The 25,292-nt window shown below is 47.6% G+C and overlaps 1 protein-coding gene across 1 annotated transcript in view; it reads left to right on the forward strand.

Annotated features, from left to right (window-relative positions):
* STX8 (syntaxin 8) overlaps positions 1–25,292 on the forward strand; it is a 107,574-nt gene that overhangs the window by 51,288 nt on the left and 30,994 nt on the right. The window contains exon 7 of the mRNA XM_039390278.1: positions 15,621–15,722. Coding sequence (XP_039246212.1) covers positions 15,621–15,722 — 102 coding nt within the window. The remainder of the gene's footprint in view (positions 1–15,620; positions 15,723–25,292) is intronic.

Here is a 25,292-nt window from a genome sequence, read left to right on the forward strand (position 1 = left end):
AGTGCATCTATCAATTAATATCCATTTGGGTTTCAGAATTATTTGGGTTGGAAACAATGCAGCAGGAGTTCATTGTCCTTTCAAAGAAATCACGAAAACATCCATAACTTTCTCCCAGCCCATGTGGGAAGAGCAAACATGAGGAGCCTGTACTACCAGATGTCTTAAAATTGAGCTCGTGGCCTCAGAGGTAAAAAGGGCAGATCTTACAGGGCAGGTCAGTCTCCAGTTGTCTTGGGAAATATAAAGGGGTTTATTGGGATTTATTAAAACTGGAGTTGTGAAGTAAAAAGCTTGTGGCTCTTTATTTGGGGCTCATAATCCGATTGGTGTTCTCTTCAGATCAGGTTCAGGAAGCCTCTGCAGAACAGTGACTTTGCAAGTAGAAGTTCTGTTCATTCAGCTGATATTTGTTCTGGTCAGAAAGGTCTCTGCCTTTATACCAGGCTGTGGAACAGCACATGGGTACAAGTATATGCTAAGAAACAGATTTAACAAATGACAAAAATGGCTTATGTTTTTCCTAGTTCAAAATTAGGAGAAAAATGAAAACCCTGGGCTAAAAGTGCCTTTTGCACTATCACTGTTTTTTTGCTTGAAGTGGGATGTCATAAGTTGAGTAATTAGAAATAACAACTTAGAGAATGCACACACAGAGCTAGGAGGTACTATCTTGCCCTGTATATGTTCACATTCTTTTTTTATTAATATTTCTTTTTGGACACAATGTGTTTTGGCTGAGGAAGATGTTGTGTGATGTTTGAACTCTGGCTGCTGCACAGGTACTGTGCTGCCTTGTTCCCATACTTTCGAGAGCGATCAAACTGCTGCTGCAAACAGTTGCAGGCGAAGCACAATAAAGCCCCAGTAATCTCTGCAGTTTGATAAACCCTGTATTTGTGCAACTTGATAAAGTGGAGGCTTAAAGTTTCCTTCCTGCCCTGGAGTTCGTCACACTGGAATTCGGAGCTCGTGCGTCGAGATCAAACCAATATTTAGCCACGGTCTTCTGAAGTGTCTCACACACGGGTTGTTCAGTGGCACCAGCCCCTCAGCTTTGTGCAGCTTGTGCCAATTAATCACTTTGGGTTCTCCCAACAAATGAGCTGTGGAAAGGAGCAAATCATAGAGGAGTGGAGCAGCTGTATAAGGGCTCCCTGTGTATAACAGCCTTCCCTTGCTCTGCAGAAATCCGCGGGCACAGAGCCACGCTAAACACTCAGTGTTCAGCCACATCTGCAGAAAATCCATGGGAGGGCATGTGGAAAGTTGGCACAACTTTTGGTGGAAGGAAGTGGGAAGAAAGAAAATCATTAGCTAAGGCCAACCGGGATCCGTAGACTTGAGGTCGTCTTATCTGTGGAAGTTCTTCTTCCCCCCTTTCTGTTGTTTTAACCACTTCTCTGAATAATCTGAACTTTTTCCATGCCCGCAGACTGGGAATGGAATATTTTTGAGCCATCAGCTCCAGAGACCTTTTCCTCTGCCTTTGGCCTGACTGCTGGGCAGGTGGCTGGGCAGGTAGGACAGTGTGCTTCCAGTGATATCCAAGGAGTGACATCACTGCAGGGCATCTGATTCCTGCTCTTTGCCCAGCTCTGAACATGTGGTTAGGTGGTGTATTCCTCTTGCTAATTTAGTCAATTTATCATTGATTCCAGTAGAGCTTGATGAAGTATGTCAGCTGGAGATTAGTCCCAGATGCCTGGGTTGACCTTAGCTTTTATCAGCTGCTTTCAATACTGTAACCATGAAGCACTTGCAAGTTTTCTGATTCCTCCTGTGATTGATAGACCAGTTCTGAAGTGGCTTTCCTCCTCATTTGGGATCCAAGAGGATAATGCTATGCAGCTGTCCACAGCATGATGCTCTTGTGGTGAATACTCTGATGCTCTTTTGGCTCATTCCCAACCCGAATGTTTATTAAAATGGCAGTTGTGTTCTGTGAGCTTGACATCCCACTTATACTTGGTTTTGCTTTTTCCTCTTCTCTAAATATCTTGAGCAGAATTAAACAAGTCCCTTAATGCTCAGGTGAGCCTGAGTTAGTTTAGAACAGGTTTAGCTGTGGGTGTACAGAGTGGATGTACAGACCAGCAGTACCTGCTGGCTGGTAGAAATCGGCTTTCAGCGGTTGGCAGAGGTGTTTGGCCTTTTAAGTGTGGTTTTGGTGAACTTTCCTGGAGTTCTTTTCAGCTCCTACAGGTCTAAGGGACAGGCTGGTGAAGAAAATCTTTCCTCCTGGCCTTGTGACCCCTTCTGCTGTGTTCCCAGCATGCTGACACCCATTGTCATTGTGTGAGTGTGGGCTGCAGGGTGGCATCTTCCTTAGGGCTGTACATTAATACCAATCAAAAGGTGGTGTGGATCCTGGTGTTCAAAAAGTTGTGTGAATTTTGAGGCTGGTGGCAGCCCTCATGTAATTAGGAGCCAGGACTTGAATTTTTTTTAACCTAGATTTTGCATCTGCTGCTGTGTGGTGTTGGGGTTCTGCAGAGGGAGAGCTCGTGGTGTTTGAGCTGCTCCTTCAGAGACAATGTGTGGGTCAGGTTGGTCTGTCTGGGGGAAGGTGTTCATCAGGTTTCAAGGGTGTTTTCATTTAAAAATAAAGAAAAAGAACCAACAAGCCCCATCTTCTTTTGAAGGGTGAGGGTTGGCGGTGGGGGATGAGAACCCTGAGAACCCTCCGGAGTGTGGCAGGTCCCTGGTCCGTGTGTCTGTACCACGGGAGAGGGACACTGCCTGTTCCAAAAATGAATGAAACTGGAAGGAAAGGAATGCACCCCTTACCTTGAGTCTCTGGGGTCAGCACCACATCAGCACACTGAGCTCTATTCCCTTTTTGCTCCTCGAGCTCCAGTCCGTGCCGTACAGTTTTGGGCTCCAGCTGTGCAGCAACACTACTGGTCATTTTTTCCAATCTTCCTTAACCTGCATCGAAACCAAGAGCACTTAATCTCCAGTTGTTGAATAATTCTCAGTTGTAGGGACCATGGCAGCAATGAAGTGTTTCACTAACTTTTAAGCTTTTTTAATGTGAAAAATGTGGGATGTTCCCATGGGTTGGAAATGGCGTTGCAGTTAACACCTCAGGGATGGGGCAGTCCTGCTTTTTTGGATGGAGTTTTCTTTAACTGGAGTAGGAATGAGTTTATACATCCTGCACAGTTTGCTAGACATCTCAGGAATTTCAGTATTCCCTTCTTTGAAGGCTCTGGCCATGGAGCAGGGAGATCCTGCCCGGCCCCTCTCCCAGCCAAGCTGAACAACCCGGTGATTTTTCTCGTGGGGACAAAATGACATGAAGTCATTAATAACCGTCCTTGGAGCTGGGGCTGTCTCAGAGGCAGGTTTTGAGAAATGAGGTTTATCCCTTTCAAAGGTGCTTGGGAAACTTCTGCTGGGACTCCCAGGTGAGGAGCCCTTTGTCTGGGAGGAGGGAGCGGGTGATCCATCAGCGTCCCGCACGCCCAGGGGGGATTTATGGAAGCGCCTCCTGCGAGTAAACCCTGAGTAGGCAACTTCATACCACAGGTCTCGTGTGAAATATTTCCTCTATTATGTGATATTAAGGATAACTCAGCGTAGCAGCAAAAACAACTGTCTCTTCCCCATCCCAGCTTCTTTTCCAGACAGGATATTTCACTTTGGAATCAGGAGAATAAGCCCTTTGAACCACTGTGAGATATTCTGATGGCACATGATGTGCCATCACTTCAGGGTGACCCAGATGGCTGTTTTCAATCTCTTCTGGTTTTCTTCCTTTTGTTGGAAGTTTATCAGCCACTTCATAAAGCTTCAGTCCCCAAATCCTCTTTCTATCCAGAACACTGAAAAAACTTTAGGTTATTCGGAATTCTTATTTAGGAATTCTAATTTAGGTTATTTAGGAACTCAAAATTCTTGTGAGCTCCTCATCCTGGTTCCCTAAAGCCCTTGGCAGATTTTGTGCTGGCTTTTGAGAGAGTCCTCCTGTAGATGCATCCACTGTGGTTATTTTCAAGCTTGCAAAAATGTACGAGAATTGGGTTTTATCTCATGGAAGAAAGATGTAGATCTGGGTCAAGGCTGACCCAAGTATATGAGATGCTCTCACTGTTTTATTTATTTATTTTTTTCTCAGTGGACTAAGGCCTGGTTCCCTGGTACCCACAAGGATTACATTACATTCCTGGGATGGGTCCACAGTTTATGAAGTATAGAAGGAGTGACTGCCAAGTAGATCTTAAAGTGGCAACAGCTGCATGGAGCATAACTTAGTTTTTTTAGATTTCTCTTTCTGTGTTTTTGTTTTGGTGTGGGTTGTTTTGGTTTTGGGTGTTTTGGGTTTGGTATTTTTGTGGGTTGTTTTATGTTTTTTATTTTGTGAAATGGACCGGAAACCTCAACTTTTAAGGTGTTCAGTAGCCAAATAGTGTTTTATGGGGAATTGCTAAACCTTCTACCCTGGGGAATTAGGAATGTGTATTTGTAATGAAAGCTGTTGATACCTATGGAAAAGGTATGAGGTACAAACATGGGAAAAACGAGAATTACCACAAGAAAGCAGGGGTGAATGTTACCAGGCAGTATTTTAAAAATCCTGCTTAAATTTTGGATAGAGGGGAAGCAAACAAATGTGGAGTCTGAAATAGCTTCTGTCCTTTCATTTTCTGCTGTGAGTTTGCAGAGAACAAACACATTGTAGCAGGAAAAGTGTTTTGATTGGCAGGGATTTGTTATACCCATTTGTTATAGCCCATAAGTAGGTTTCCAGCCTCTGTTTCCAGCCTCTCAAGTGTTCCAGGCTTTCCTAGACATGCAGATTTTATGGTTATTTTATCTGTTAGCAGGATTTCCTTGCTTTCTTCCAGAGTCAAATCTGTAGAAAAATAGTTTGATGACATTGTCCCTGTAACTTGAAGATTTCACTGGAAGTTTTGATATCCTGGTCTAAAAATCTCTGTTTCATTACTAGAGGACTCGGGATTGGGATATGAATAAAAATAAGTATTAGTTACAAGTATAAGGAGCCCGGTGAGTGCTGTGAACTTGGAGTGCCACCCAGAACAGTGTGCTGGGAGTGTGGCACTGGGGACTTCACATGCTGGGAACTGGAGGCAATATTTTATAATTCCTACAAGAATATTGTTTTTATATTAATGTCTGTTTGATAACAGGTAACTGTGCTGGTTAATAAAAGGAACGGTCACTTGTTGGGAGTAAAGGGGAGGAACAAATGACTTTACACTCAAATACTTCCAGTGAAGGAGACTATTATCTCCTTCCAGATAAATGGGAGAGGAAACTCAAAATGCCATATCATGTGAATATAGTTATTGCCTGCCTTGTATCACTGTGAGTTCTCAACACATCTGGGCTGAGAGCAGTTCCAGTAACATTCAAATGTACTATTTTGGTTGGCACACTGACCCTGGGGTATATGCCAATTAGTAATGGCTCTTGGAAACAGCCTGCTTTAAAACTGTCCCTGAACTATTCCCCGGAGAAATTATTCAATTAAGTCCAGCTAAAATTAATGTCCATGGGTTTTGTTCGAATAAAACAAAATAAGCAGCTGGAGGAGGGAAAACTTCTCAGTGTGTGCTTTTAAAATAACAATTCTTAACTAATAACTCTGGGAGCTGGAATCGATACCGCTGTTTGTTTTCCCAGTGTTGCTCTGTAGCTGTGGATGATCCACTGAGGGCTTCCAGTGGCCTTGGTTCTGTGTCACCTCCACTCATTATCAAATCACCATCTGCTGCCTCTGGACCAGCTTTGGAGAGGATGAAGCGTTCTGTGTTGCTTGCAGCTATCAAAGTTTGACCCAGATACAATCTGAAATATTTTGGGATGGATGAGTGAGGCCGCTTGGCTGCGGTGTGGAAGGTGGTGTGTGGTGGCAACAGTGGTCCTGGACGTGTCCTTGGAGCAGATGGTGAGGTTTTCTCTAGCAGAACAAACGGGTTCCTCTTTGTTTCAGCACATGTTAGCCCTAAGGATGGTGAAGGTTTGGTTGGTGGGCAGGGTTTTGCTGGAGGCATGGGCTGCTCCTCACTTCCCAAAGGGCAGGAGAGGTCACAGGACTCTGGAGCAGCTTGTTCTTTCCAGTCTGTGCCTTTTTAGCTGCTGTCAGGAAGTCGAGGAAGCAGGAGTTGTTGCTCTGCAAGGATTCCTCAGGGCTGGCATGGCTTGGAGTCCATGTTGGGAGAAGGACCTTCTGCTGTGACAGCTGATGCATCAACTGCCTCGAGCTGCTAATGTGGGCATGGAGGCTGGGCTGTGAGAAGAGCTTCCTTCCCTGCCTGTGGATATAAACCCACTCTGCAGCTCCTGCTCTGCTCCACCTGGAGATCCAACAGCCCAGCACTGCTTTGCCAGCAGTGCAGAGACAGGGAAGGGAGAGAAATGTCTTCATCCCCCCTGGACCCCAACAGAGCTGCAGGGGAAGCAGTGGGAGGTGAGATCCCCTCTGGCCTCCCTGTAGCTCTGGCACTGCCATGTGCATGTGGCACATTGAGACACATTCCCAACAGGAGCCCAGAAGAGAACTTCTGAACCTGACTGTCTCCAAGGACCATCAAGATCCCTGTAAATTAGAAGAGCTAAAGAGTGAGGCAGCTGGAAGTTGGTTTGACCCCTTGGAGAAGTTAGTATTTTTGGGTATTTTACTGCTTACATGAAGGTCTGCCAAAGAAGAGATTAAATGTCTTCAGTTAAATTTGGCACAGTGGAGGGAGGAGTCTTGGTCTTTGCTTGAAATGCAAACCTCATCCCAGCACAAAGTGTTGGTATCCCGCTGTCCTGAGCAGCACCGAGCTTGGATCCGTGTGGACACCAGTGGGATTCTGGCTGTTACCTTGGAGTTGGAGGGCGAGGAGAAGCCCAGGACTGCAGTGCCACGTTGCCTGTGGCACAGAGAGCTGTGCACCTCAGAGGGGCTGCAGCAAGGGAGAGAAATTAATATTCTTGGCTTTGTATTTTTTTACTGTATTTTTCTCTTTTCACTCTGCCTTGACATTACAGCTGGCACATCGTGCTAAGGCTCTTTAGGTTTCTGATGTACTTACATTAGTTGCAATCTTCATTTCATAGCCCTGGCACTTGGAACAATGCTTTGCTTTCTTATTAACATGTAATTATGGGGTTTGGACATATAGAGGTTGGCATTCACTATATGATTCATTTCTTTGGTATCTAGCTCTTCTCCTGAGGCACCAGAGACCTGAAGGAGGGAGGGAAAGCCTGCTTGGCTTCTCCACTGAATTCCAGCCTTATTGTAATTGGTTTTGTGTAGCACGAAACATTAGGGATTTTAGTGCTCTATATGTTTTCTTAAGGCTGACTGCAGTGTTCCATGACTCAGTGGCTGTGCCGGGGAGATGCATTACTCATCGATAAATACTATCGGGTGATCCGTAAATTTAAATCCACGGAAAATCCAAACACTTCTAAGGAAATGTTTGGTCAGCAACACCATCCTGCTGAACTGTCATCGAACCCCGGGGTTGTTTCTCTCTGCTGGTGCTGTAATTCATGTGGTCACTCTCACTTGGCTTTTGGGTTTCTTGCATTCTTGCTCCACAGACAGAACGAGTGCAAATTAAAGATGGAGTTGCCAAAACCAGATGAGGCTTTTTTAGGTGTTTTAAAGAAAACATACAAAAAAATCGATTAGTGTAATTCATGTTTGCAAGCAGAACTCTGCACAAGAGCCTGTGCTACTCCATGGGAAGAGGTGGTCATCATTCCCAGGGACTCCAGGAGTTAAGGAGAGTGATTTAAAAAAAACCCTCCCAGCTGCCTTCAGAAAGGTGCCGCAGCTGTGTGGGACATGGGGAGAGGCAGGGAGGCACGGGATGGAAAGGAGCCGGGTCATTTTCCTGCTCTTGAGTGAGGAAAGAAGAGGGAAAAACCCACAAGGTTTCCTGCAAAATAACACATGGTATTCCCTGGAACGGCCCAGCTCTCCATCTCTGCCTCTCTCTGGCTTTCACTCCTCTAAAGGACTGCTCACATTTCTCCATAAGGAGTTGTTTTGTCTCTCATGAGCTCCTGAACAGCAGGAACAGCACAGAGGGCCTGTGGTGCTGAGAGCAGCAGCACCCAAGGCTGTTGGACGGGATCATCTCCTCTGTGTCTTCACATGACTTGTCCTCTCCGAGGTGACACCTTTTTTGGCTGGAATGTGCACGTTGATGTTTGGGCTGTTTGGGCCCTGCAGAGGAGGGGGCAGTGTGAATTTGTGTCTGCTGTGGTCTCATGACCTCACAGTCGACTCCCTCCTCTGTCTTCAGCACTGCTGGACCAGAGCGGTGCTGGCTGGGCACTGGTGAGGTTTTGGCACCAAGGCTGGAAAGGGAGGAAAGATGGAGTGGCTGCAGGAGCTGGAATAGGGGCTTTTGCTCTCTGGAAAAGTTTGGGCTCCTCGTTTTGTTGGCAAAACTGTGAATTTCATTTGCAAGCTGGAAGCTGGGTGTTCGCTTGAAGCTGGTCAGGGCTGTGTTTCAGCATAAGGGGCATCTTCAAGGAGGTGAAACAGCGACGGTCCAGGCGTGCAGAGCTCTGGGATGGGCTGTTTTTATCATCTGCCAAACGGTTTTCCAGTGGAAACTGTTCCCTTGGAAAACTTCTGACCAGCTGCAGAAAGACTTGATGGCTGGGTTGGCAGAAGATGGGGCTGCCAGAGACGTCCGATCTCAAACCTGTGGGAAGGGTGGTTGGAAATGTCAACGGAGACGTTGGGAATACGGGAAGGGCGGGCGGGGGTCGTGATGGGGACCCGTAGTCTGTGCTGTGCTGTTTAACAGGCTGTGGGCATTCCCAGTGCCTGCAGTTTACAGCGTTTCTGAAGAGGAACAGAGGAGAAAAGCAGAAGGATCCATTTGGACACCACAGGCTATTCCAGCACCTGGCCTGGCTCGGGCAGGGTTTGCTTTCCCATTCTGTGCATCCCAGCTGTGGTGGGATATACGGCCGTGTCCTGGAGGGATGACTTATGGCTCTAATGTGGGGGGCTCCTGTCTCACGGGAGGCACTGAAATTATCCATGCTGTGACTGGAGAGAAGCAGAACCAGCTTTTTACAGAAGGTATTGGTGATTTTAGGAATTCAAACAGAACGTTTCTGATTTTCATGGCAGCGGCAGAGTCTCTGAAGAAAAAGGAATATGAAGAATGAGCTTTTTTTCCTGGGAAATTCCTAGGATTACATACAGGCTCTTCTGCTCCATTTTTAATCATCTGTCTCCTATTGGTGTCCTTTGCATAAATCTTTATTTTTCTACCTCTTAGCAGATGTGGGTTTAAAGATGGGTATAAATACACCCTTACTGCTGCTCCCGGGTGGTTGTTCCCCTGCAATTCCAGGGAAGGATTTGACATCCTGGTAGTCACATTTAGCACAGTCCTTGTGAAAACACACACACATACACACACAGGCACGTGGATGGACCCAGACATCGGGTGCAGCAAGATGTGACACTGGTGTGATTTATGATACTACTGTTTAATTCAGAGGTGATATAAAGATCATCTTTCTCAACCTTTCACGGAATCCCAGAAGGGTTTAGGTTGGAAGGAACCTTGAGGTTCATCTCGTTCCACCCCCTGCCATGGGCAGGGACACCTTCCACTAGCCCAGGTTGCTCCAAGCCCCGTCCAACCTGGCCTTGGACACTTCCAGGGATGGGGCAGCCACAGCTTCTCTGGGCAACCTGTGCCAGGGCCTCCCCACCCTCACAGGGAAGAATTTCTTCCTAATCTCTAATCTAAATCTACCCTCCTTCAGTTTAAAGCCATTCTCCCTTGTCTTGTCCCTCCAGACCCGTGTCCCAAGTCCCTCTTCAGCTCTCTTGGAACCCCTTTAGGCCCTGAGAGGGGCTCTGAGGTCTCCCCAAAACCTTCTCTTCTCCAGGCCGAACAACCCCAACTCTCTCAGCCTTTACTGTATCATTTGGGAATGCAAAACCAAGCATGATAGAACAACATGAAATGTGCTTGTGATCCAGGGTTCAGACCAGTTGCTTCACTGTTCATTTTCCACTTCAATAAAACTGTGGAAGGAAATCTTTAACACTTCTGTGCTCACATCTCTGAGCAGTCCTGTCTTGACCAGGATCAATCAGTGGATTCTTGAATCTTTGGAAGTTGACTGGAGGCACTGATAGTGCTTCAGTTTGCTGGGATTGGAGAAGCAAGTCAAAGAGCAGGTTTTTTTAAACTCTTTGTGTTCAGCTGTAGCTTAGAAGCTTTAATTTCCAGGCTGATGCAATGACAAATTCAGATATGATTAAGTGATTTTTGTATTTGTCTTTGTGGGCAAAAATATATTTTGTTTAATGTAAAATATTAAACAAACCCAAAATTTATTTGGTCTTTGGTTTTGAAAAAAATGAATAGAAGGAGCTTTCCCTCACTTTGCTCAGGCTTTCTCTGGTAAACATCTCTTCCCTTCCTGGAGGCAGAGTTAGTGTTGGAATGGGAGAGGGCTGACTGTGCTTCTGGGCTCTCCCACCTCTTCCTCAGGGATGCTTCTTCTGCCCTCGACCCACGCTCAGCCTGGCTGCTCTGCACTGTCCAAAACACATTGCCTAAGATCAAAAACTGCTGCTCTGGTATTTTTAACAAAAAAATGTCCCATATTTCAGAATATATCAACCTGCATTTTTCCCTGTCATCTCCTGGCTTCGCTGTTCCCTCATCGTGCGTTTTCTTTGTAAAGCCCATGTGTGGAATTCATCCCAGTTTCCCAAAGGGCTGCCCATGCCCTCTCCATTGCTGGTTCCAGAGCTGCAGGAGCAAGGGCAGCACTGCAGACAGGTTTGTGTCCACAAAATGAAGACCTTCCACGACTTTTGTTCTGGTTTCAGGTGTGCATGTGTTGACCTTAGATCCCACTGCTATTTTTGGTGATACATCCCAGCTTTCTGAAGAAATTCTGCCGTTTTGAGGGCTCCAGCCCAGATTTTATAACTGTGATCACCAGGAGAAGCATCCAGAGTTGTAGAGACAGGTTGTGTTTCCCTGCTGTGGCCTTGCAGGAATGAGGAAAGGAGACCTGGTAGTGCCCACCCCCCCGTCTCTGCCTTCCCACAGAGACCTGGCGCTTCCCTGCATGGATTTTTTGGCTGCCTTGGCTGCTGGGCAGCTCCAAAGCCAACAATCCTGGCTGATGGCTGTCACCTGGCACAGGGACACGTGTGCAGGGATGGGGAAGGCTGTGCCACTGGTTTTTGAGCAGAAGTCCCTCCTGGCTGCGCTCACCTCCAGCAGCGAGCGACCTTCAAACTTCTCCCACTTCAGCTGTGCTGAAATGACTCAGATTTTAATTCTGGGGTTGTGCAGTGGGTTTTATCTTCTGCTTCAAGTTCCTGCTTCCCTGAAAGAAGACCTTGGCTAAATTTGTGTTGCCAGCTGAGCTGTGGTTTGCAGTGCAGTGTTACAGGAACGTCCTTTGGAAGGTCGCCGGCAGCCCTTCGGCAGCCAGCCTGCCTCTCCCGTCTGCTCCCTCCCGACGGGGGAACCTCGCTCCTTCCCTCTTTTCACATCTCTCTCCATTTTTTTTTCAACTTGCCCCTTGCATAGTGAGCTAAATAGGAGGTGATAGAACGTGGAATTGCCAGCTTGAAGGGCAGAGGGGTTTGCAGGTGGGTCATCCGTCAGGAAAGGTGGGAGCCTGTGGAGCGCCAAAGGGGTTGTCAGTGCTCTGAAGACTTCCTTAGCCATGGACTTAATTTTCTCTGGCAGCAGCTCTGCCTACCTTAGAAATTCATTACTGATCTTCAACTCAGCCTTATACAGCCTGTATTTCCCTTGGGTTTCCTTTGCTTTGGAGTGGGGAGAAATGTTCTCATTTACAAGAGGTCGAGAGTTGCTCTAAACCCGAGTGTCACCACAAAGAGTTGGTGAGGGTAGGGGGGTGGATCGTTCTGTGCAAGTCTTGATGGTGTTGGTGGGCGTAGAGGGTGGGTGGATGTTGCTGTGCAGGGTGTTGGTGGGGGTAGATGATGGATGGATGTTTCTCCAGGGTGTTGGTGGGCACAGAGGGTGGGTGGATGTTTCTCTGCAGGGTGGTGGTGGTTGCAAAGGCCCTCCAGCCTGTGGAACCTGCTGGGCTGGACTTCTGGTTCAACTGGTGATGGGGTGAGAACCTCCCTGTGCTTCCTCCCCGCGTCAGCCCCAGCACAGCTGCAGAGGGGAGGACCCTCTAGTTGTGCCATGAGCACCCCAACTGCACGTCACACCAAAGGGCTGGTTGCTTGTTGAGCTTTGGGCTATGTGCTGGGTGAAGTGCTCTGCTCCCCTGGAACCTGGTCATGTCAAGAAACATATACAGAGAGAGACAAATGCCTCTTCCAAGCTCTCCAGCCCAGTTCTTTGGCTCAGAATTGGCTCCTGACAGGGGGATGGGAAAGGAGAGGCTCTAGACATAATCCCAATTGCAGTGCCTTGGGCTTTGAAATGATGACAGAAAATTTCCCTGCTCACATTTGTTCTCATTTAGCTCCAGCTTGTTCACCAGGATGTTTTTCAAGGAGGGTCTGGTCAGTGTTGGCAGAGGAAAGTCTCTTATTTCCCAAGCATGCTTATCACTTTGTCCTTGACAACGATGGGAACTTTCGGCACTTTTTTCATTTAGAGGCAAACATGAGCAAGGCTGCCCTTGCAGGCAGCATTGTCCTGCTCTTCCTGAGTGCTGAATCACACAGGACAGATAAAGTGTCCCCAAAATATTGTTGGCTTTGCAGATGTTGGACCTGGGAGAATTGGGTGGGAGGGGGAGGAGAGCGAATATCTGAACTACAAACTGAACAAACCTTGCAGCTCATGCAAAATCCCTGCCATCACTTGGGAAAATGTGTTTTGGTGTAGGATGAACAATAAAATCTCGAGTATTATTAACAACTTTGTAAATAAGGAGAGTTTGTGTCTGGAATAGAGCAGTAGTGGGGTGGTGCTGCTTAACCACAGGAGTGGTGGATGGGTCAGATCCAGAGGATAACACTGAGGCTGCACATGCAGGGAAACCGTTGATGTTTGCCCTCTGCCCTCCCTTCGTGTGAATATGGGGGTGGTTTAGGCTGTGGGACATGAAGCACATGAATCAGGAGCTCATGCTTTAAGAAAGCTATATACTTTGAAAGTACAGGATTTTTCAGATGCTGCTATCATTTTACATAGGGATTCACTGAAGATGACAGTGTTTGTGGAGCAGACTGAAACGTGCATTGGAAGGATGATGCTTAAATCTCTCAGCTCTCTGGGAGAGTAAAACCTCCGTGCTACATGTGCCTTTGATATTTCCTTTGTGTCTGCAGAGCTTTGGTTATTTTTATATGTCTTTTGTTATCTATATGTACAAATCAGACTGGTTTTATCTGTATCTGGATAGAGTACTTGTTCCTTGGTAAAGCTGAGGACATAAACACCCTCCATAACTAACTTGTAGGACCCAGAGAATGGCTGGAGCTGTGTCAGGGCAGGCTCAGGTTGGATCTCAGGAAAAGGTTCTTCCCTCAGAGGCTGGTTGGGCACTGCCCAGGCTCCCCAGGGCAGTGGGCACAGCCCCAAGGCTGCCAGAGCTCCAGGAGGGTTTGGACAACACTCTCAGGGACAGGGTGGGATTGTTGGGGTGTCTGTGCAGGGCCAGGAGTTGGACTGGATGGTCCTTGTGGGTCCTTCTAATTCAGGAGTTTCTGTGATCTGCTGCTCTGGGAAGGTGAATGTTGGAGGAAGCCACTCAAGTGCTGGTGTCAGAGGGATGGAGGCAGAGGGGTGCTGGTGTGCTTGGGAAGCTGCAGGAACTAATGTCACATGCTGGCACTACCCTTGTAAGGACAAGGTTTCCTTCTAGTGTCACAGGGAAGTTTTGAAAGTACAATAAATGCCCTCTTTAGTGTCATCCCCTTTTTGGTAGAGATATTTTGGGGAATCTCTTGTTTGAAGGAATATAGTCAAAACAGTAAAGGCTGGTTAATAAGGGCCCTGTCCTATTTGATGGGACTTGTGTTCTTAAAGTGTTCTTTAACCCTCAACCAGCATCCACACGGGGTTATGGTCCATAAATATGAGCAGAATATCAGTATATCTTGCTGACTGGATGCTGTGTGCTCTAACTTCTGCTTTTGTTGCCTATGGGCCATTTCATCAGAGCAGAGATGCAGTGCCAGGACCTGCTGGGGTACAGAGGAGCTGAGGGCACAGCACCCACCAGCTGGCATGGCCACTGTCCCCATCCCGGGCTCAAAGACAGGCTGGACTTAGTGAGACAGTGATCAATAGTGGGAAAGTGCTAGAAGTGTAACCAGAGCAAGATGCTCTGCAGTATCACTCAGGGTTTGGCTGCTGTCCTCCTCCTGATTTCTCATGCACAAAGCAAGCCATCCCTGCCTGTGGAGCAGCTCAGACATGATGTGTTCACACACCCGGCACGAAACACTGACTGTGTGTCTCAAGGAAATTAGAGCATGACAGTCAGTGAGAAGGAAATTCTGTGCCTGAATGTGGCTTTTAATCTCCAGTGTTAAAAAATCCCGACCCACCAACTGCTCTTGGTGTAATCCTTGTACCTGCTCCGATTTCCGTGACTAAATTACATCACTTACAGGAGGTGGAGGGTGGGTTGGCTTGAAGTTTTTCCTTCCCCTGTCTTAAAATTAGAAAGGAGGAGAAGCTTTGCCCACTTCCCTTTCCCCAGCAGACCATCTGGGCTGCAAGGAGAGCTGCCATCCCTACAGCTCCAGAACAGAACCAGGGCAGGGCTTTGACTGTGCCCTCTGTGGCTGCGTGGTCGGGACCACAGTGAGTGCTCTCAGAAACCTTTGTGAGGGTGGTGATTCTGGATGGGGTTTAATGATGATGTCCTGGCCCAGTGTTGAGATGCTCCGTTCAACAAGTCCTGTGTGGAGCAGCTGAGGGAACTTGGGTCGTTCAGTCTGGAGAAGAGGAGGCTCAGGGAGGACCTCATTGCCCTCTACACCTGAAAGGAGAGTGCAGTAAGGGATGGATTGGTCTCTTCTGCCATGTCTCAAGTGAAAGGATGAGAGGAAATGGCCTTACGTTGTGCCACAGGAGTTTCAGAGTAGATATCAGAAAAAAAATGCACAGAAGGGGTTGTCAGGCACTGGAATAAGTTGCCCAAGGCAGTGGTGGAGTCACCATCTCTGGAAGTGTTCAAGAGTCCTCTGGATGTGGCCCTTGGGGGTATGGGTTAGGGGTGATTATGGTGGTGCTGGGTTGATGCTCAGACTGGATGATCTTGGAGGTCTCTTCCAACCTTGATGATTCTGTGATTCCGTGTGCACTAATTCCCTTACTTTGGCTGGTGCTTTGTGATCATTTTATACAGCTGTGATGTGCTGCCATCATCTTATACTCCATGACTGTCTAAACTGATACTGCTGCTTCAGGCTGTATTTTTAACTCCACTCTTCTAGTGGGGGAATGCACTGAGTCTGAAGTCTCTTGTGTGGAGTATTTCCCAGGATTTGGACCTTTCAGTGCACGTGGGCACTGCTCTGTCCTGCTGGAGGACAGAAGGATGCAGCTGGTTTCCATTTTGGAGCCTCCAGCAGGAGCTGGTTAAGCAGTGATGCTGTGGGGGCTCAGAGATTAATGCTCATGTTTCTCTTTCCCCAGAGATCATCGACGACCTCACTAACCTGGTGGAAAACACGGACGACAGGCTCCGCAACCAGACCCGGCACGTGAAGATGGTGGACAAGAAATCAACCTCCTGTGGTAGGGATTGGCTTGAGCACAAATCAATTTGGATGTGTACAACAAAAATTAAGGCTGTTTAGCACTTATTTTTTCTTTCACCGATTTTTTTCTTATTCATAAATTTTTGCCACCAAATCCAAGCATTTTGTACCCCGTGGCAACTCCTGGAAGTTTAACAGTTGAACTAAGGGGGTCTGTGAAAGCACTCCCTCTTTGAGAGAGGAATTGATTTTTGGTCAAACAGCTGAATGTTTTCCCTACCATCTGCACAACCTTTTGTTAAAACACCTTCTATATCAAGACACCTGATTAAACAGGTGTTATTTTTATATATAGGTTTTTTTTATATATGCACACACAAATATATATAAATATATATTTTTATATAAGGGCAGTTAGTAATTGATGGTGTGCAGCTATTAACTGTTACAATTGGTGTGCAGTGTGTTCCCCCCCCAGGACAGCTTCTTTTAAAGCCAAAAATCCCACCTCTTTAGGCTTCTGCTGATGTGCAGGTTTGACTCTCTGTGCTTGCTGCTTGTTGGTGCAGTTAAATTTCCTTGAGCCATTTGACTCCAGCATTGCACAATATTCTGATTGGAAATTGCCTGAAATTAGAGTGGTGTGTGTTAATGAGGTTTACAAAAACTTGCTACCGGCTCTCACAAACCGGTCACAGCGGGGAGCGGAGCCGCAGGGGCGTTCCTGGTGCTGTCCTGCAGGAATGTGTTCCTAACCAAGCATTCAGAGTCTGCCAGGCATGAAATCCTTCCTGGGGACTCCTCAAGCTACATGCAGGCTGGTCAAGCTAAACTGGTATCCCTTTCCATAGAGCCCAGGGCAGGTTTCCTCTGTCGGGTGAAGAGCTGGGGGCTGATGGCAGCGGCCAGGGGACGATGCTGTGGGTGATGGCAGAAAATGTCTCTGTGTTCAGAGGGTGACTGATGGAGGGATGAAGTCCACAGGGAGACATGGTGGCAGTTCACTGCTGGAAGCAGCGTGTCTGGTTCTGCTGTCTGTGGTTCATTTTTGCCGTGCTAGAAGGCTCAAAACTCTTGGTAGAAATTTGACTTATAGTCAGAAGTTATTGAAATTTGGCTTGTGTAGTTTAGTAAAGAGCAAGTCAAGAGCTGACTTGGTCACGTACCTGTTTGAGATTTTATCCTGTAGAGTGAGGATCTGGCAGCAGAAGCTCCTGAGCTTAGGCTGGCAGAGGCATCTTTCAGGCACTGACAGTATATTTCAGGGATTTATTTGGTTCTCCATCAGCAATAACTTTTTGAAAGCTTGGTCGATATAGGTTGATGAAAACCTGTGGCTTCTTCTGGAGGTTAAAGTTGACTTGTCAGAGGCATTTGTCTCCCATTCTTCTCGTACCGACTACAGATGGAACTAAAGGCGTGACTGCAGAGTTCATGACTGGCTCTTTTATTTTAGATCTTTAATGTTGATGCAAGATGGATTTAATTTAAAATTAAGTGCACTTGAATGATGTTGAGTACCCCTGTGTGCCTTTGGAGTCTCCTCTTAATTCCTGTGGTTTAGTTTTCTGCACGAGAGCAGGGATGTGACTGTGCAGGGCAGGCAGGGAGTCCCATTTCACCCAGGAAGGATTTCTCCCCCCCTTTTTATGTTCCTCATGCAAGTGCCCCCCAGACATGTTGCTGGATGATGAGCCTGTCTCTTTAACTTGGGAAGCCCATGCTGGCTGCCTGGGGAATTTGAGAGGAGGAGGAGGATGGGAGAGGCGAAGGCTGGGAGGATCCTGGGCTGGATTCCTTGGGGGTGACCTCTCTCACCCTTTCCACATTGGAAAACATTTTTCTGCAAGGGGTGGTGAGAAGCACTGCCCCCAGTGCCTGTTCTCTCTGCTCCAATAGGTCTTCCTGTGTTTGCATAACAATCTGGGCATATGTAAACACCATATTGCCTCAGATAGCTGCTTCATTCTGCCCAAGCACGAGTTTTAGAACAACAAAGCTGGAAGACACAGGCTTTAATGGCATTTTTCCCATCCCTTTTCCACCCTTATCCCTGGCACTGGAAGCAAACTAGTGTATTAAGATGAGAAAAACTCTCCCTGTATGTATGATTATTCCTTGAATAAATCCAGGCAGCAGGAAAACTGGCACCTGCTAGGTAACTCTTTTAGAGTGCTTTTTTTTCCCCTCCAACATTTAGTTTAAATTGATAAAATCTTCGGTAACCCTTTGGGTTTGGTGTTTTACTCTGGATTTAAACTAAGGTGAAGTGCTCAGTCTTCCCCCTTACCCACCCCTTCCCTGCTCGGACCCAGTCTCCACATTGTTCCAGCATGTGCCTGTTTCTGTGTTTTTCCCTCATTTTTGGAATCATAATGCCTCCTTTTTTCCTGCTGAGTGCCTGCACTGGAGCCACGGGCTGTGGATACAAGCGGATCACACTGGCAGGAACAGCAGAATAATCCCTGTTTTACAAGCAAGAATGTCATGCATTAATGGGTGTGTCTTTGTTAGCAGCCAGTATCATCATAAAATCAAAGTATGGCTGATGAAATCCAACTTTAATCAATATTTCAACATCTCTCTCTCTCATGCAAACAGCGTTTCCAGCTTTGGAGGCTGTTCCCAGTGGCCTGTGCCCGGTCGGTGTCACCTGCCCGGCACAGGTAGCGCCGGGTGTGGTGGCACTGCCAGGAGCAGCCTCTGCCCCTCTGTCCATCCTCAGGCCTGGCAGAAACCTTCAGGGTTGGTTCATTTGCAGCTTATTTTCCGTGCCATATTTCTTGCTGGCTCAAGAGCTGTTGACAGTCCCAGCCTTTGCCTCTGCCCCAGGAAGGCTGTCCCGCTCCGAGCCCGTCTCCCTTGGTGGCCCTGGGCAGCCCCACACTGGTGTCAGTGGGAACTCCCAGGGATTGCAGCGGAAGAATAACCATGGGATATACTCAGGCCTGCTGCATTTATGAAATTATTGTTGAAAATCATCAGTCATCCGCAGGCAAATGTTTGCACACTGCTTGGCATTGTTCGGTTCCTCCTCAGTGTGTGCTGGGCATTAGGAGGGCTGGTAGGAAATATAAGTTTCTTAGATTTCAGGAATTTGCATTGAGCTTTCACCAAAATGTTCACACAAATCATTAGTCAGATGTTAGGCTGCCTTTGCCAGCTTTGCTCCAGGAATGTCTGCGTGCACAGTCCTGACTTTGCAGTTTCACCACTGATGCTCATGGGTTTGTTTGTCCCCTCTCTCTTCCAGTTTGGGCACCTTCAGGGGTTTATGCAGAATAACACTCATTAACCAGTTCTCAGTAATTTTTTAATTAGGAATTTTAACCCTTAGAATGTCCTTTTAAGAACTGCATTTAAAAATAAGCAAAGAAATGAAAGGTTGAGATGCTGGGGGGTGTTGTGGTTTAACCCCAGCTGGCAGCTCAGCCCCACAGAGCCACCCACTCACTGTCCCCTGGTGGGGTGGAGGAGGGGATTGGAAGGGCATAAAGTGACAAAGCTCATGGCTTGAGATAAAAACAATTAAATATTTGAACTATAATAATGATGATGATGATGAATAATTGTAATGAAAAGGAAAATAACGAAGAAATAAAACCCAAGTAGGACAAGGGATGCAAATGTGAACAGTTGCTCACCACCAACCGACCGATGCCCAAGCAGTCCCTGAGCAGTGGTCCCCCACAACAACCTCCTCCACCCAGTTTTATTGCTGAACATGATGCCATATGGTCTGGAATATCCTTTGGGTCATTTGGGGTCAGCTGTCCTGGTTGTGTCCCCTCCCAGCTCCTTGTGCACCCCAGCCTGGTCACTGGTGGGGTGGGATGAAGAGCAGGAAGGGCATTGATGCTGTGTAAGCCCTTCTCAGCCATAAGGAAAACATCCCTGTGCTGTCAATGCTCTTCCAGCACAAATCCAAACCACAGCCCTCTACCAGCTACTGGGAGGAAGATTAACTCTACCCCAGCCAAACCTCACACTCCCCACTCCTTAGTCCACACTGTTGTGTCACCATCCAGTACATCCTCATTAACCACCACCCTTACAATCCTTTCATGCAATGACAGATACCATGTCTGTGGGCAGCCCCCATGAAATATCTGTAAAATGCCCACAAAAGTCCAGAAAACGTCCCTTGAGTTCATTTAGTCCATGACTTTGGGCTCCATCTGTTCTGGTGGTCATTCAGGACAGGGGGGTGGTGTGTTGTGTGGAGTTACTGGGCACCAAAGCCAGCTCAGCTCAGGTCACTGCTGCACTGCAGCTACTTCTTGTAGGGCTTCTCCTCCTTTGGTTCAGGTGTCTCCTATAGCATACAACTCAAAGCACGGGTTACACCAATTTAAAGTTATATCCATTACAATCTCCACCCCTCGTCCCTTTGGGCTGGATTATAGGGTTTACAGACTCACAGAATCATTGAGGTTGGAAAAGACCTTCGAGGTCATCGAGTCCAACCTTTGCCCAGTCACCACCTTGTCAACCAGACCAGAGCACTGAGTGCCACGTCCAGTCATTTCCTGAACACAAGAACCAGTGCAGTGAACTCCTCCCCGGGCTCCCAGCCTGGCACCAGTTGGTGCTTTTGGGTAACCTTCCCCCCATCCTTCAGTTTTGTAGTGGGTTTTTGTTTTTTTGGGTTTTTTTACCTAAAGACACAAGTAGGCAGCTCCCTGCAGAAAGGATGGTTAAACCAGGCTCTGGGATAAAAGCATCCTGAAGTGTTTGTTTCTGAAGGAGTCACAGGGATTATTTTAGTGGCCCAGGACACTCGTGGGAGCCCCATTGGCACATGTGACACGTGTGGAGGCAGTTACAGCCAGGCTGTGTAATGTGTGGGGTCAGACATGTTCTTCAGGTCCTGCTGAACTAGACCATGAACTGGGGAGGGCACCTGGGGATTGGTGTGGTCCTACCCAAGTCACTCTCTGGTGGCTCTCCCCCAGAGCTAAGGAGAAAGGCTGCTTTTGTTTCCTGGGCCAGCAACACAGATATGATTTCCTTACAGTAAAAACAAGCAAAATCAAGCAAACCCTTATTTCTGACAGACATATCCATCCCTTCTGAGCAGTGTGGGGGGAGCAGACCATGCCTGTGCAGTTCTCACTGCTTGCATCCCTCTGAGCTTTCAGATAAACACTGAAAATGAGGAGGAGCAACCCCAGCACATCCCCTGCTGGGCCAGGCTCTGTGTCCTGTGGAATACACCCCATTGCAGTGGTGGCTGAGCAGTTTTTTTCCCTGTGTTTGGTTTTCTCCTGTTCCACAAGATGGCAATGCAATCTAATCGCCTCCCTCAGCCCCAGGTAGATCCTCTCATCTCCCCTTTGCCTTCCTTTGGAGGCTTTTGGGGATGCCAAAAGTGGGGGGTAGACTACTGTGAAGTTATTCTGTACCAGGTGGGGTTTTTTCTTATCTTACCAAGTAACCAAAACACCAAAACACTCTGTTAAAAACAGAGCTTTGCCAAACCTATTAATTGGAGGTTTTGGAAGGTTTGGTTTGTTTTAAAACAGAGTAGCTTGGATTATATAAGGCTTCCTCTACAAAATAATGATTCATGCAGGCTGGGGCCTTTCTCTGCCAGATTCTGTGATCTCTCTGTTCTAAGTCTTGGTTATTTTTGCCATGGATTTAATTTGTTTTATAAATTATGGATGGCAGTTGCTCAGGTTTGTTCCTCTGACGTATCCTGTGTGTTTAGATGAGCAAGTTCCCATCCACTTGTTTTTTTCTCAGTGGAGAGGAGAAGCTGGTGCAGTTGCCATTAAATCAGCCTTTCCTGCAATCTGACCCTTGGAGAAGTTAACACTGATATTCCTCCCCCAGTGCTGCCCTGACAACTGCACTGGCTGAGTCACCTGTCCAGCCTTCACTGGGATGAGTTTTCTTGGCCTGGCAAGTTATATATTTTCCTGTTTTTTTTTTTTATTATAATTTTTCCTTCCTCCAGTTTCTTCCACTTTAAGCAACTACACGTTGAAAAGTTTGTTCTGAGTTGTTTCCCCTGCACGAAAAGTTGAAAAGAAACTTCAGCAGAGGAATGATGAATCTATTGGTTAAACTGGGCTCATCTGTGGTGTCTTTGCTGATCACTGGTGCCTTAAATCATAGAATGACAGAATGGTTTGAGTTTGGAAGGGGCCTTTAAAGGCCATCTAGTCCATGGGCACTGCCATGGGCAGGGACACCTTCCACCAGCCCAGGTTGCTCCAAGCCCCGTCCAACCTGACCTTGGACACTCCCAGGGATGGGGCAGCCACAGCTTCTCTGGGCAACCTGTGCCAGGGCCTCACCCCTTTCACGGTAAAAAAAAGAATTCTTCCTTCTCTCTCATGTGGATTGAAATGTGCCAACACCTCATGGCAGAGCAGCCCGGGGAGGTGGCCAAGGGGCAGCCATGGAGTTCCATCTGGGATTTTCTGTCTCCCTCTTCCCTTCTCTAGCAGCTCTCCCTGCCAGCCTGCCAGGGAACGCCAGGAATCCAGCAGATCTCACTGCAGGATTTAGCTTCCCACTGCTCTTGCTGCCTTGTGGATCATCCCCCCCCCTGTGCTGTAGTTCCCATCTGAGCTCCATGAGGTGTTTGCTCCCCTCACACGGCTCGTTTGCCTCCCCAGGAGAGTACAGGGAAGCTGTGAGTGGGAACTGCAGGTCTGCCAGAGGTGAGCCTGGTTTTGGGAGCACCTGGTGGGCGCAGCCCTGCTCTTTCTCCCTCCTTGCCCCACTGACTTCTGCACCCCCTGGCTGAAATGAGCTGGAGGGGGAGGTTGCAAAGACAAGGAGCTCCTGCAAGTTTACTTGGGCATCCAGCCTCATTAGAGAGGCCCAATTAAGGGCCCTGTTGAGGGGGGAAGGGAACTCAAGTCTGAACTGGAAATGGGAGCTCAAGTCTCATTAGACACCAGACAAACCTCAAAGCAGATTAGCTTAGGGACATCATTAATTACGTTAATAGAACAAGTTTTAAACAAACCAGTAATTTTGGCACATTGCTTATCTAAGACTTCTGGTTCATTTATTGTCTTGCCATAATATGAAACACTTTTCCTTGGCTTTATTACTTCAGAGCCCCCAAAGAGCAGGTGAAGAGCTCAGGGGATGACTAATGGTGTGAGGGAATATCCCAAAGGGTGTTTCCAGTTCAGCAGATCCACTGGAACAAAGTCAGTTGTGGTGTGAGATGATGCCTTTGGTGTGTCCCACAGCCTGGTACTCACTCCTCCAATGCCTTTGTACCCTCCAGCCAGCTCATGGCCTTGCTGAGCCTTCTCCTCTTCCTCCTCCTCACACACACAATATTCACTACTCAAGCATCTGCCTTAAAATTGCTCATGCTGAGGTGTGGAAATGGATTCAGCTGGTGAAAGAGGATGGACTTAAGCGGTCATAAACGTGGAGGTTTTGTAAAAAAAGGTGGTTTGGAGTTGCTTTATGAACCTCCTTCCAGGTGGGAAGCACAGCATGTCCTGGTGGTGTCAGCTCTGTGTGTGTTGAGCAGGAAAGGACAAGAGAGCCTTCTGGGTCAGAGGATCCCTTCAAGATAAATTTCTGAGAACAAGCTTGTTTTTTCCCCCCCATTACTCCTATTGGAAGGCTGAAATGGTCATAAACTTATTTCCAGCCTGGACTTGTCAGGGATACTTCATGTTACCCACGTGCAGCCCTTGTTCTGGTGTCTTGAATAGTTCTTTCCCCTCCTTTATTTTTGCCCCTCAAATGTGTGCGTCCAAGAGATCACTCACTGTGCCCTCCCAGCTTTTATTTTGCAGGGCTTGTTTTGCAGAACAAGTGTCTTTACATTTTAATCTCCTCAATTAATCTGTTTGCTGATAAGTCTTTTTTACACTTATTCCTGCTTGAACTTTTTTGGATTTTTAACCACAAGAACCACAAGAACTGGGAGCCTTCTCACAATGTCTTGCCCACTGGCTCTAGCACTTCTCTGGCTATTGGAAATATTTCAATTGCAGTATGTTGGTGCCTCAGTCAGTTTTGTTTTGAGCTGTTTGCTTGGCCCTTTCTCACTCTTGAACATTTTCTACCCAAGTTCATTTTCTTTCCAACTCATAGCAAAAACTGTTGTTTATCCCCAGTGAGCTGCTTCCTCTTTCATCCCATTGAATTCCAACCTTCCTCCATTCATCTTCAGAGTTACCCATTTTCCCCTACATTCTGTCCCAGCTTTCTTCTGTGCTGATGCTGCTTTCCAACTTTGTGTCATCAGCAGATTTCATTAGCACACTTACTTTTTGTGCCAAGGCCATTAATAATAACATTTACTAAGATCAGCCTCCTGACCATTCCTGGAGGAGCTCTGCCCGTGACCTCCATCCATTCTGGTCCTTCTTTCAACGCCGCTTCGCCTCTCACCAGTTTCCTGCCCTTACACTTCTGCTAATCCCCATCTTTTTCCTCTCAGAATTTCCCACGTGGCACAGATCACATGCTTTGCTGAAGTCTTTGTGGATGGGCTCTATCACACTTCCTTTGTCTAGAAAATTCATTATCTTCCCAGCTAACCTGATTAACTCTGTTTGATCTGATTTCCCCTCGGTGCAGTCCCAGTGTTTTCCACCCTGTTTACCATTTCGTTTCATGTTCTAATTAATCTTTCTTAGTTTGCTCTGAAACCTCCATCCTGCTCAGGTTACTTGGACAGGCCTGGGGTTGCTCATAGCACTTTTCCCTTCTGTGGGGCAGTCATATGGGTGCTGCACCTAATTTTGGGATGCACACCCAGATAATTCTCAGTTGGAAGGGAAAGACCTGGAGCTCTGGGTGCATCAGTCCTGCCTTCATTAACCAGATCACTTCATCTAATGACAGTTTGTCCTGTGGCACCAAGAGCCTCCAGAACCACCCACAGCCTCTTCCATCCTGCCACCAAGCTCTGGCTTCTCAGGTTTAACCAGTGATCACTTAGAAACATGGAATCACAGAATCACTAAGGTTGGAAAAGACTTCCAAGATCATCAAGTCCAGCCATCAACCCGGCACCACCACCATGTTCACCACTGAACCATGTCCTTGAGTGCCAGATCCATGTGTTTTTTGAACTCTTGCACAGATGGGGACTCCACCACCTCCCTGGGCAGTTGCCAATGCATTACCACCATTTCTGTGAAGAAATTTTCCTGAATATCCAGTCTAAAGCTCCCCTGGCACAACTTGAGGCCATTCCCTCTCCTCCTGTCCCTTGTTCCCTGGGAGCAGAGCCCGACCCCCCCCGGCTCCCCCCTCCTGTCAGGGGGTTGCAGAGCCAGAAGGTCCCCCCTGAGCCTCCTTTGCTCCAGGCTGAGCCCCCCCAGCTCCCTCAGCTGCTCCTGCTGCTCCAGCCCCTTCCCAGCTCCGTTCCCTTCCCTGCACACGCTCCAGCCCCTCAATGTCTCTCTTGTCTGAGGGCCCAGAGCTGCCCCAGCACTGGAGGTGCCCCAGCAGTGCCAGCACAGGGACAGTCCCTGCCCTGGGGCTGTGACACACCATGGCTGGCACAGCCCAGGGGCCATTGGCCTCTTGCCCCCCTGGGCTCACCTGGGCTCATGTCCAGCCCCTGTCACCAGCACCCCCAGGGCCTTTCCCACCAGCAGCTTTCCAG

This window comes from Pipra filicauda, unplaced genomic scaffold (genome assembly GCF_003945595.2).
Source record: "Pipra filicauda isolate LSUMZ 115617 unplaced genomic scaffold, ASM394559v2 scaffold80_size11013439_pilon, whole genome shotgun sequence".
Lineage (NCBI taxonomy): Eukaryota > Metazoa > Chordata > Aves > Passeriformes > Pipridae > Pipra > Pipra filicauda.